Source organism: Mandrillus leucophaeus, unplaced genomic scaffold (assembly GCF_000951045.1).
Source record: "Mandrillus leucophaeus isolate KB7577 unplaced genomic scaffold, Mleu.le_1.0 Scaffold78, whole genome shotgun sequence".
NCBI lineage: Eukaryota > Metazoa > Chordata > Mammalia > Primates > Cercopithecidae > Mandrillus > Mandrillus leucophaeus.
Genome location: NW_012108474.1, coordinates 2108089 through 2119878, shown reverse-complemented (window position 1 = coordinate 2119878; position 11790 = coordinate 2108089). Strand labels below are relative to the sequence as shown.

General features: G+C 42.9%; 1 protein-coding gene across 4 annotated transcripts in view; it reads right to left on the bottom strand.

Annotated features, from left to right (window-relative positions):
- Positions 1–266: 266 nt before the first annotated feature.
- Positions 267–11790, bottom strand: part of FAHD1 (fumarylacetoacetate hydrolase domain containing 1) — a 25552-nt gene continuing 14028 nt past the window's right edge. The window contains exons 2-3 of one of the 4 annotated variants that reach the window (XR_001004559.1): positions 7349–7472; positions 5884–6238 (exon numbers count right to left, since the gene is read on the bottom strand). Coding sequence is in view for 1 of the 4 variants with exons in the window: in XM_011966954.1 (XP_011822344.1) it covers positions 6194–6238 (45 nt within the window). In the remaining 3 variants the exon portion in view is untranslated. Of the gene's footprint in view, positions 376–5289; positions 6239–7348; positions 7473–10836; positions 10932–11790 lie in introns of those variants that run through there. The other 3 variants (XR_001004561.1, XM_011966954.1, XR_001004560.1) reach the window with 3 other exon arrangements.

The following is an 11790-nucleotide window of genomic DNA, read 5'->3' as shown; positions in this document are numbered from 1 at the left end:
TGGAGTGCAGTGGTGTGAGCTCACTGCAACCTCTGCCTCCTGGGTTCAAGCAATTCTCCTGTCTCAGCCCCCCAAGTAGATGGGATTACAGGTACACACCACCACACCTGGCTAATTTTTATATTTTTAGTAGACACGAGGTTTCACAATGTTGGGCAGGCTGGTCTTGAACTCCTGACCTCAGGTGATCTGCCCTCCTCAGCCTCCCACAGTGGTGGGATTACAGGCGTGAGCCACAGTGTCTGGCGCCAAAATAGCTTTTTTTCTTTTTTTGAGACGGAGTCTTGCTATGTCACCCAGGCTGGAGTGCAGTGGTGCAATCTCGGCTCACTGCAGCCTCTGCCTCCTGGGTTCCAGTGATTCTCCTGCCTCAGCCTCCTGGGTAGCTGGGATTACAGGTACACGACACCACGCCCTGCTAATTTTTGTATTTTTAGTAGAGATGGGGTTTCACCATGTTGGCCAGCTGGTCTCGAACTCCTGCTTCAGGTGATCCGCCTGACTAGGCCTCCCGAGGTGCTGGGATTACAGGCATGAACCACCAGCCCTGGCCTAAAAATAGTTTTTAAGCGTCCCTTTTATTTTACTGTGGGAACTTTGATAGTTAAATTTACTCAGATTTATAAAAGCAAAAACTAATTTTTTGTGTTCTTGGTAGAAACTGGGTTTCACCATGTTGTTCAGGCTGGTCTCAAACTCCTGAGCTCAAGCGATTTGCCCGCGTTGGCCTCCCAAAGTGCTGGGATAACAGGCGTGAGCCACCGTGCCTGGCCTTTTTTATCTTTTAAAATGCTCATTACTCCCATGAAAACCTTATAGGTAAAAATTGATTAAATATTTCAGGGTAAAACTATAATCATGTTTTCTTTAGAGCTTTTATATTTTTATTAAAAATTAAAATGCTCAAAATTTTAAAAGTAGGCTCGGCACAATGGCTCACACCTGTAATCCCAGCACTTTGGGAGGCTGAGGTGGGTGGATCATTTGAGCCCAGGAGTTCATAAGACCAGCCTGGCCAACATGGCAAAACCCCATCTGTACTAAAAACACAAAAATTAGCCGGGCATCACAGGATGTGCCTGTAATCCCAGCTACTCGGCAGGCTGAGGCAGGAGAATCTCTTGAACCTGGGAGGTGGAGGTTGCAGTGAGCTGAGATCCAGCCTGGGTGACAGAGTGAAGCTACACTCCAGCCTGGATGTCAGAGCAAGACTGTATCTCAAAAAATAAAAGAAACACAATACAGAATGCTTGGCTGGGCGTGGTGGCTCACGCCTGTAATCCCAGCACTTTGGGAGACCGAGGTGGAGGGATCACTTGAGGTCAGGAATTTGAGACCAGCTTGGCCAACCTGGTGAAACCTTGTCTCTACTAAAAATACAGAAAATGAACCAGGCATGGTGGGGGGCACCTATAATTCCAGCTACTCGGGAGGCTGAGGCAGGAGAATCGCTTGAACTCAGGAGGCGGAGGTTGCAGTGAGCTGAGATCACGCCACTGCACTCCATCCTGGGTGACACAGCGAGACTCCGTCTTAAAAAAAAAAAAGAGACACATAATACAGAATGCAAGCAACAGCCCCAAATAAACAGTTATTTGGTTAACATCTTTTAGTGTATCTTTTCGTGCATATATACTAATAGAAAGATAAAGACATAAAAATATAAATAAATAGATATACATTACCATCTTTTTATTGAAGAAAATTAAATTTCATGTACTAGACAGCAACAAAAGAAAAGAAACCAATGAAGTGCTGAAGGAACCGGATAACTTCTGATAAAAGTTTTCTAACCCGAATAATATTTGTTCATGGAAGATTCTTCTAAGATAAAGAAAAATAAAAATGAATTATAGGTTATTATTTTTAGTTTTGTAAAGTTTATTTTTGTTGTTGCTTCACATCCTCACTAATGTTTGTGTTATTAGTCTTTTAAATGTTAGGTGTTTAGTGGAATTCTCTTGTTTTTTTCTTTTTTTTTTGGTTGTTCGTTTGTTTTTGAGACGGAGTCTGGCTCTCACCCAGGCTGGAGTGCAATGCCGCCATCTTGGCTGAGTGCAACCTCTGCCTCCCGGGTTCAAGCGATTCTCCTTCCTCAGCCTCCCAAGTAGCTGGGATTACCGGCACACACTGCTATGCCCAGCTAATTTTTTATTTTTAGTAGAGACAGGGTTTTGCTATGTTGGCCAGGCTGGTCTCGAACTCCTGACCTCAAGCGATCCACTAGTCTCAACTTCCCAAAGTGTTGGAATTACAGGCGTGAACCATCGCATCCAGCCTACTCTTGTTTAATTTGTATTTTCCTGATGATTATTGAGACCAGTACGTGTATTGGCCATTTTGATAACTTCTTTTGTGATGTACTTTTATTTATTAATTATTTTATTTTATTTTATTTTATTTTTTGAGATGGAGTGTTGCTCTGTTACCCAGGCTGGAGTGCAGTGGCATGATCTCGGCTCATTGCAAGCTCCGTCTCCCAGGTTCACACCATTCTCCTGCCTCAGCCTCCTGAGTAGCTGGGACTACAGGCACCCGCCACCACGCCCGGCTAATTCTTTGTATTTTTTAGTAGAGATGGGATTTCACCATGTTAGCCAGTATGGTCTTGATCTCCTGACCTCATGATCCGCCCACCTCGGCCTCCCAAAGTGCTGGGATTACAGGTGGAGAGCCACTGCACCCGGCTGTGATGTACTTTTAAAAGTCACTTCCGCATTTAAAAAATTGAGTCACTGTCGCCAGGCACGGTGGCTCACACCTGTAATCCCAGCACGCCTGTAATCCCAGACAGTGCCACTGAACTCCAACCTGGGCAATGAACGAGACTCTGTCTCAAAAAAAAAAGAAAAAAAGAAAAAATTGAATCACTGTCTTTTTTTTTTTTTTTTTTTTTAGAAGGAGTTTGTCTCTCATTGCCCAGGCTGGAGTGCAATGGCGCAATCTCGGCTCACCACAACCTCCGCCTCCCGGATTCAAGAGATTCGCCTGCCTCAGCCTCCTGAGTGGCTGGGATTACAGGCATGCACCACCATGCCCAGCTTTTTTTATTTTTAGTAGAGACAGGGTTTCTCCATGTTGGTCAGACTGCTTTTGAACTCCCAACCTCAGGTGATCCGCCCGCCTTGGTCTCTGAAAGTGCTGGGATTACAGGCGTGAGCCACTGTGCCCAGCCAAGTCACTTTCTTTTTCTAACTGATATTTAAGAATTCTTTAGACAATTCTGGATGAGTCCTTTATCTCATTGTAGACTGCTAGCATCTCCCACTCTGTGGCTTGCCTTTTTGCTTTTTTAATGGTGTCTTTTGATAAACAGAAATTCTTCATTTTAATGAAGACCAATTTCATTTCCTTTTTTTCTTATGTTTTGCTTTTATGTCCATTTATAGAATCAGTGTTTATATACCCAACATAGTAATTTTTCTGTTACTTAAGCTACTGCATGTTCTCATTTGTCATAGCTTTCCATTCAGATGTAATCCTTTATTTTATAAGAATATATACAGACCGTAATACTTCTTTCTATTTTTAGTAAGTACAATAGTTGATGTCTATACAGTTGAACAATTAAAGGGAAAAGCTTTGAAGAATGAAGGAAAAGCTGATCCTTTCTATGGCATACTTTATGCCTACATTTCCACACTCAACATTGATGATGAAACTACAAAAGTAGTTCGAAACAGATGGTAAGGATCCATGTCTCTTTTAGCAAATTCATTTTTGTAAGAAATAATTATTGTTAATATAATTTTAAGCTCTCTAAAAGTTAAAGCTGTTTGTTGACATAATGGGGGTTACGTATTTGAGATAAATGTATAGAAAACTATACTGAAAAGTTTCCATAGCAAACTAGATTAAAATATTATAATTGCCTTTTAAAAAATAATCTATATTTCTATAATTCTAACATATAAAGATATAATGTGAGAAACTTTTGACAAACTTGTCTAATGATTTGGCAGAAAACTATTTTGGTTGCTAGGCCCTACAGCAGTGTACTGACAGCATTAAAAAAAAATTATTTTCAAGCCAGGTGCAGTAGCATGCACCTGTAGTCTCAGCTACTCAGGAGGCTGAGGTGGGAGGATCGGTTGAGCCCAGGAGTTTGAAGAGTTTGAGTCCAGCCTGGGAAACATCCAACCTCTTGTAGATCGAAGTTAATATTTACTTGCATAGAAAGTAAACTCCAGGCCGGGCATGGTGGCTCACGCCTGTAATCCCAGCACTATGGGAGGCCGAGGCAGGTGGACTACCTGAGGTCGGGAGTTCAAGACCAGCCTGGCTAATATGGTGAAACACCATCTTTACTAAAAACACACAAAAAATTAGCTGGGCATAGTGATGGACACCTATAATCCCAGCTGCTTCGGAGGCTGAGGCATGAGAATTGCTCGAACCCAGGAGGTGGAGGTCATGGTGAGCCGAGACTGCACCATTGCACTCCAGCCTGGGTGACAAGAGCGAAACTCTGTCTCAAAAAAAAAAAAAAAAAAAAAGAAAGTAAACTCCAGTAGGTTTAATACTCTTAGCTAAAAGATGCTTGGCAAGAAACGTCTAATATTATTAGGAAAGTCTATGGATTTTTATGAGAATTTTCATTGAGATAATCCTAGATTTGCATGGAAGTATAAGAAATAATAAGAGGGCCGGGCGTGGTGGCTCACATTTATAATCCCAGCACTTTGGGAGGCCGAAGAGGCCTGATCACGAGGTCAGGAGATTGAGCCCATCCTGGCTAACACAGTGAAACCTGGTCTGTAAAAAATACCAAAAAATTAGCCAGGCGTGGTGGCAGGCACCTGTAGCCTCAGCTACTTGAGAGGCTGAGGCAGGAGAATGGTATGAACCCCGGAGGCGGAGCTTGCAGCGAGCCGAGATTGCGCCACTGCACTCCAGCCTGGGAGACAGAGCGAGATTCCGCTTCACAAAAAAAAAAAAAAAGAAAAAAGAAATAATAGGAGAGATCCCTTGTGACTTCTGCCCCATTTCCCCCAGCGATACCATTTGCAAGTAATAGTACCATGTCACAGCCAGGATATTGACACCATTCAATCCACTGGTCTTACTCAAATTCCTCCAGGTTCACATGCAGTCGTGTGTGTGTGTTCTAATTAGTTTTATCACACTTGTAGGTTTGTGTATCTGTTGCCACAGTCAAGATACTGACCTCTGGATTTTTAAAACATTTTATGATGTATTAAAATTGAAAAAACTAATGTGGATGCTGTGTAAGACCTTGTGTTCGTTTTTTGAAAAACAGTTTTCAAAAATTGAAAAACTAATTTTTTCCCTGTATATTTATTATTGATATCTGAGGAAAAGCATCTACAATTTGCTGAACCAAGTGATCTGTGGCTAGACAAAAATCCACTGTCTTTAGTTCATTTCCCCTATTTGAGAAATTTGAATTAGGTTCCCTGTTCAAGATTGCTAAAGTAAGGCTTGCTTCAGAAATTTGGAATAGCATAAACCACTGAAAGAGAGGAGAGTGTATCACCAGCAGTGTTAATAGCGTCTGGTGCCACCTGGCCAGCCTTGCAAGGCTTTCTCTATTTGTAGAGAAGGCCCCGTGCAGGACCATCCAGTGAGCAGCTATTGAACGCGTGCTTTCCAGGCACAAGACACAGTTCCTGCCCTCAGAACTCCCAGCGGGGGAGGTGAGAACAAGGAGCTGATGCGACAGCATGAGTCAGTCCTGAGGCTTGCGTTCTGCTGCTGTTCCAAGAGGGAAAGGGTGCGGGCTGGGATGCAAGAAGGGAGGGCACCAGCAGGGAAATGAGACTGGGAGGGACCTGGAGGGCTTGGCAGGAACTCGGCAGAGGGAGGGAAGAAGGGAGGGCAGGTGGAGGACTGGTGTACGCAGTTTCAGATGAATTCTGAGAATGGCTGCATAGAAAGTGTGTTTTACTGTTTTTTACGACTGGTACACTGCATAGCACTGAACACTCAGTAAGTTTTGCATACACTGACGTAGAGTTTTTAGTGATAATTCTTTTTCTGCTAGAGATGAAATTTGTCACTTAGGGCATCACATTTTATGATTGTCTTTGTTTCTTTTCAGTTCCACCTGTGGTTATATAGTAAATGAAGCATCTAACATGTGCACAATTTGCAACAAAAACTCCTTGGACTTTAAATCTGTCTTTCTCAGTTTCGATATGCTGATTGATCTGACTGATCACACAGGCACCCTTCATTCCTGTAGTCTCACAGGAAGTGTTGCTGAGGAGACTTTGGGCTGCACGGTAAATAGCAAAAAGGAAGAAATGCTTAGAATATTTCCAAAGTGAATGCTTTTCCCCCAAAAATAGAGGTGGTTTTGTCAAACATTTGATAGAAATTGATTCACTAATAAACAGTCTGGGAAAAAATCATCTTGCTTTAAACACACATTGCTTTCATGAACAAATGTTACATATATTAAAATCCTAGCTAATATTTACTATTATGAGTAATGACTGAGGCCATTAGCCTAAATGGATAAATAAACATGATGTTTTAGGGCTGGGTGCAGTGGCTGAGGCCTGTAATCTTAGTCCTTTGGGAGGCCGAGGAGGGCAGATCACTTGAGGTCAGGAGTTTGAGACCAGCCTGGCCAATATGGTGAAACCCCATTTCTACTAAAAGTACAAAAATTAGCTGAGTGTGGTGACATGCACTTGTAATCCTAGCTATTCAGGAGGCTGGGGCACGAGAATCACTTGAACCCAGGATGTGGAAGTTGCAGTGAGCCAAGATCACGCCACTGCACTCCAGCCTGAGTTACAGAGCAAGACTTGTCTCAAAAAAAAAAAAAAAAAAACCAACCGAGGAAACATGATGTTTGATATAGTCAAGTAACAAGGGGTAAAACAAGTTGGAGATGTTGATCAGTCATAAGGTGGTTTTTCTAGGAGGATTTGGCTGTGTTTCACCTACTCAGTTACATGAAATCAGCTACACATTTTCTCCCTGGTTTGCAGCTACAGAACAGCAGCAGATAACACTTAGGGATTAGCATGTGCATTTGGCAATAGGCACTTGCTTTTTATTGTTAAAACCAGCTCATGAAATTTGCCATTAGACTTTAATTCCAAATTCTGCTTCCACTTTATTGAAGGGATTTTTCCTTACTGAGCTACCTGATTGCCTTTAGAGATTCTGCTTATCTAGCCTTTCCTGCCTTATCTTGTCTATCAAAACAATTGAGTTGGCTGGGCATAGTGGGTCACACCTGTAATCCTAGCACTTTGGGAGGCTGAGGCAGGAGGATCACTTGAGGTCAGGGGTTCAAGATCACCCTGGGCAACATAGTGTCTCTACAAAAAATAAAACATAAAACCATTAGCCAGAGAATAATAGTGCATACCTGTAATTTCAGAAACTTGGGAAGCTGAGGTGGGAGGATTGCTTGACCCCGGGAGTTTGAGGCTTCAGTGAGCTGTGGTCGCACTGCTGCACTCCAGCTTGGGCGACAGAGTGAGACCCTGTCTCTAAAAACAAAAACAAACGGTTGAGCTATAATTACTGCAAATTAAAATTTCATTTCTAATGAGAAAGTTTGTTTCTCACTGTTGTCAAAACGAATTTTCTTCGTAAACTTCAGATATATTTGTCTCATCTTTTTTTTTAACCAGGTAAATGAGTTTCTTGCAATGACAGATGAACAGAAAACAGCATTAAAGTGGCAATTTCTCTTGGAAAGAAGCAAAATTTATTTAAAAGTTAGTGCATTTTATAGTGCTATATTATTCTATATATTTATTATTCTGTATATTCAAACCATAAGAAAAACCTAGATAAATTTGGGAAATTTATTATTTCTAATGCCCAGTTCCCGGATGTGCATAAGGACTCAGCTACCCTAAAAACAAAAGAAATAACCAGGGTTTTTTTTCATATTGTATAAAGGCGTTACCAAAGACATCAAAGAAAATAGACCAACAAAGAAAATATCCTTTAAGGTTAAATCCAAAAGAGGGGAAAACGCTTTAAAATCAGAGCTGCCGGGTGCAAAAGTGCACACCTGTCATCCCAGCTACTTGGTAGGCTGAGGTGGGAGGATCGCCTGAACCCAGGAGTTTGAGGCCAGCCTGGGCAACATAGTGAGACCCCTCTCTTGGCCCCTGAACCCCAAAAGGTCAGACTAGGTTGTCCCCACCCCCACCCCGCCATGGTGTTCCCTTCGCGTAACGAGCAGTGTGAAACAGCACAGTTAAGTGCGTGGTTACTGGGGAGACAGATTTGGTCTGAATCCTAATCCCACCACACCTCAGCCTGTGAGACCCTACGGAGGTTAATTAAGTTTGCTAACCTGCAAAATTCCGTGATCCTCCAACTCTGAAGGGCCACAGCTGCCTCCTGAGGCACTTCAGTGTTGGAGGATCCTCGAGTCTTAGTGTTCAAGGTGTCAAGAGGGGAAAAAGTGCAGCCAGACAAACTCCCCTGCTGCAGATGAGAAAAGTGGGACCGAGAAGTCTTGCCACGGCCGGGCGCGGTGGCTCACGCCTGTAATCCCAGCACTTTGGGAGGCTGAGGTGGGCGGATCACGAGGTCAGGAGATCGAGACCATCCTGGCGAACACGGTGAAACCCCGTCTCTACTGAAAATACAAAAAATTAGCCGGGCTTGGTGGCGGGCATCTGTAGTCCCAGCTTCTAGAGAGGCTGAGGCAGGAGAATGGCGTTAACCCTGGAGGTGTTGGAGCTTGCAGTGAGCGGAGATCGCGCCACTGCACTCCAGCCTGGGCGACAGAGCGAGACTCTGTCTCAAAAAAAAAAAAAGTCTTGCCACTTGCCGTGCGTCACAGGTAAGACTGGACCCAGCCAGCCTTGTTGCTTCACTTCATGGTTCTCAACTCTTTTCTCTTGTGTTGTCCTGCAAGTCAATGTGCTTCCATTTGTGTGGGTTATATCTACTGATACTTGCTCTACTGGAGCTTAATACTGAAAAAAATTTAAAATATTCTAGAGCACACATTCCATTTGTGTCAGACTAACGGTATCATGAAGCCTCTAGAAAACATCGTGTGCTGATAGGAGAATTAGTATTATTATGAAATTAGTTTTCATCTCATGGACATCCTGCAGGAGCATTTGTAAATGCCGCATCTCCTCCATCTCAGCCTCATAAGCAGGTTTTCCCATTTTCCATGGCCAACAGCACATCCGAATAGTTTGCAGACATGGAGTCTCCAGTGGCCTTACCAATATTTCTAGGACCTTGGCTTAAGGCCTCTTCACTACCAGGCCAAAGGAAAGAAAAGTTGCAGTAAGATGCTGCATCTCTTCAATGGTTAGCATGGGCCCCTAAGTACTATCTCTTTGCAAGTCAGGGCACACTCAAGTCCTTTACTGACCCTGTATGCTTTGCCTCCAGACAGGGGGCACCACTTGCTAATGAGTCGGATCAACTTAAGTTCATGGGAACTTAAGAGTTTTCTAAATTTGATTCAAATACAACAATGAATGACCCTCAAGTGGATACTGCACTTTCCCAGAGAATGTGTGTAACAGATGTTCCAGGTGGCTTTAACAAATACTCACAATTATGGACAAGCTGCTTGGTGCGTTAGGTAACACAGTATTTTACAAATAAAAAGATGTAAAATCCAAAACCAAAATCCAAAAACCATGATGCATACAAAAATAAAATAACACATGTTGAAAATTAACTCATTAATTAATGAGGGAACCAGTAAGATACAGGGAAAAGAAGGATTCAAAGGGAATTGGTTCATGACCAGCCTGTCCAAGATGGTGAAACACTGTCTCTACTAAAACTATAAAAATTAGCCGGGCGTGGTGGCAGGTGCCTGTAATTCCAGCTAGTCAGGAGGCTGAGGCAGGAGAATCACTTGAACCTGGGAGGCGGAGGTTGCAGTGAGCTGAAATCTCACCACTGCACTCCAGCCTGGGTGACAAAAATTAAAAAAAAAAAAGAAGTAATTGGAAGAATAGATACATAGGCAGGCAATGCAAAATGCCGGATGGGTTTGTTTGTAGATGAACCACTGGGCTCCTCTACAGGGCAGAAGCAGTGCATCTTCACTCAGACTTCATGGGGATTCCATGAACAGGGTCATTCGAATCACTGTCAGCTTTCTACAACCTAGTTCTAAAACAGCTCAGTCCGTGCAGTGGGAGGTGTAGCTCCTGTAGAATCAGATAGCTCTGAACGTGTTCTAGCCAATGCCAGACTACTATGACATTCCATCGAAAGGATACCCACTTATTGTTATTGCCCATTTAAAGCCTTCTACAGTTTTCCTGACGTTGGTACTTTTTTTTCTCTCAGTCTTGAAATTAAAGTGGTTTATATGTCCTTTCACTCTATATTAAATAAAATGTTGGTTAAAGTGCTGTATAAATTGTAAAAAACAAGACTATTAAAATAAGACTATTATTAAATTAAGTCATCATATTCCTGTAGTCTCACGGATTGAGTCCCTGCTACAGCTTAAAGTCTATCACAGTTGGTAGTTTGAACACACAGTAAGCCCTTTTTCCTACGTTATACTTTTTTTTGGTTTGTTTTGAGACAGAGTCTCTCTCTGCTTGCTCTGTCACCCAGGCTGGAGCGCATGGTGCGATCACAGCTTACTGCAGTCTCAACCTTCCCAGGCTCAAGTTATCCTCCCACCTCAGCCACCGAGTAGCTGGGACCACAGGTGTGCACCACCATGCCTGGCTAATTTTTATATTTTTAGTAGAGACAGGGTTTCACTTTGTTGGCCAGGCTGGTCTTGAACTTTTGGCCTCAAGTGATCTACCTGCCTTGGCCTCCCAAAGTGCTGGGATTACAGGTATGAGCCACCTCACCCAGCCCTGCATTAGAAATTTTTTGGGGGGGCAGGGGGACAGAGTTTCGCTCTAGTTGCCCAAGCTGGAGTGCAATGGCGCAATCTCTGCTCACTGCAACTTCTGCCTCCTGGGTTCAAGCGATTCTCCTGCCTTAGCCTCCTGAGTAGCTGGGATAACAGGTGTGCACTACCATGCCCGGCTAATTTTTTGTATTTTTAGTGGAAATGGGAGTTTCACCATGTTAGCCAGTCTGGTCTCGAACTCCTGACCTCAGGTGATCCGCCCGCCTCGGTCTCCCAAAGTGCTGGGATTACAGGTGTGAGCCACTGCGCCCGGCCACACTAGACTTTTAATCCCAACTTTCCTACCTGAGAGAAATAGCATGAAAAGTGATATAAATTTTTATAAAATCAGTCAGAAGCTGGGCCTGTAAATTAACTGTACTCTGAGACTGGAACCCTTTCCATCACTTACAGCTTTAACGGAAGTTTATATTAATATCTGTAAACAAAACTTTCATTGCGGTTCACTATTTGTGATCATTGATTTTTCAACTTGATATACAAGGCAATTTAAAAAACTAACCTTCTGTCTCTTTTTCTGTTTCTCCTTGGAGTTTGTTGTATCACACAGAGCAAGGAGTGGATTGAAAATTAGTGTGCTCTCGTGCAAGCTTGCGGATCCCACTGAGGCAAGCAGAAACTTATCTGGACAAACATGTGTTTAAAATGGCCTAGCATTTTAAACTCTGGAAAAGTGTATGAGCTTTAACTCCCTTTCAAGTGGAATCTTAATTTGAAAATTATGGGGAAAACTGCATTTTGTTTACATGTGATGAATATGTTTCTAGAAATTGTTATGGTGGAGCTGGTCTGGGGTGAGTCTGAAGGCCTCTCTCATCTGACCTCCCTTCTCAGAAGGCCTCCTACTGTCTTTGCCTTGTCTCCTCCCAAGTTGGAAAATGTTTACATGAATTAATAAACGGATTTAATCTTCTACAGATTTGAAT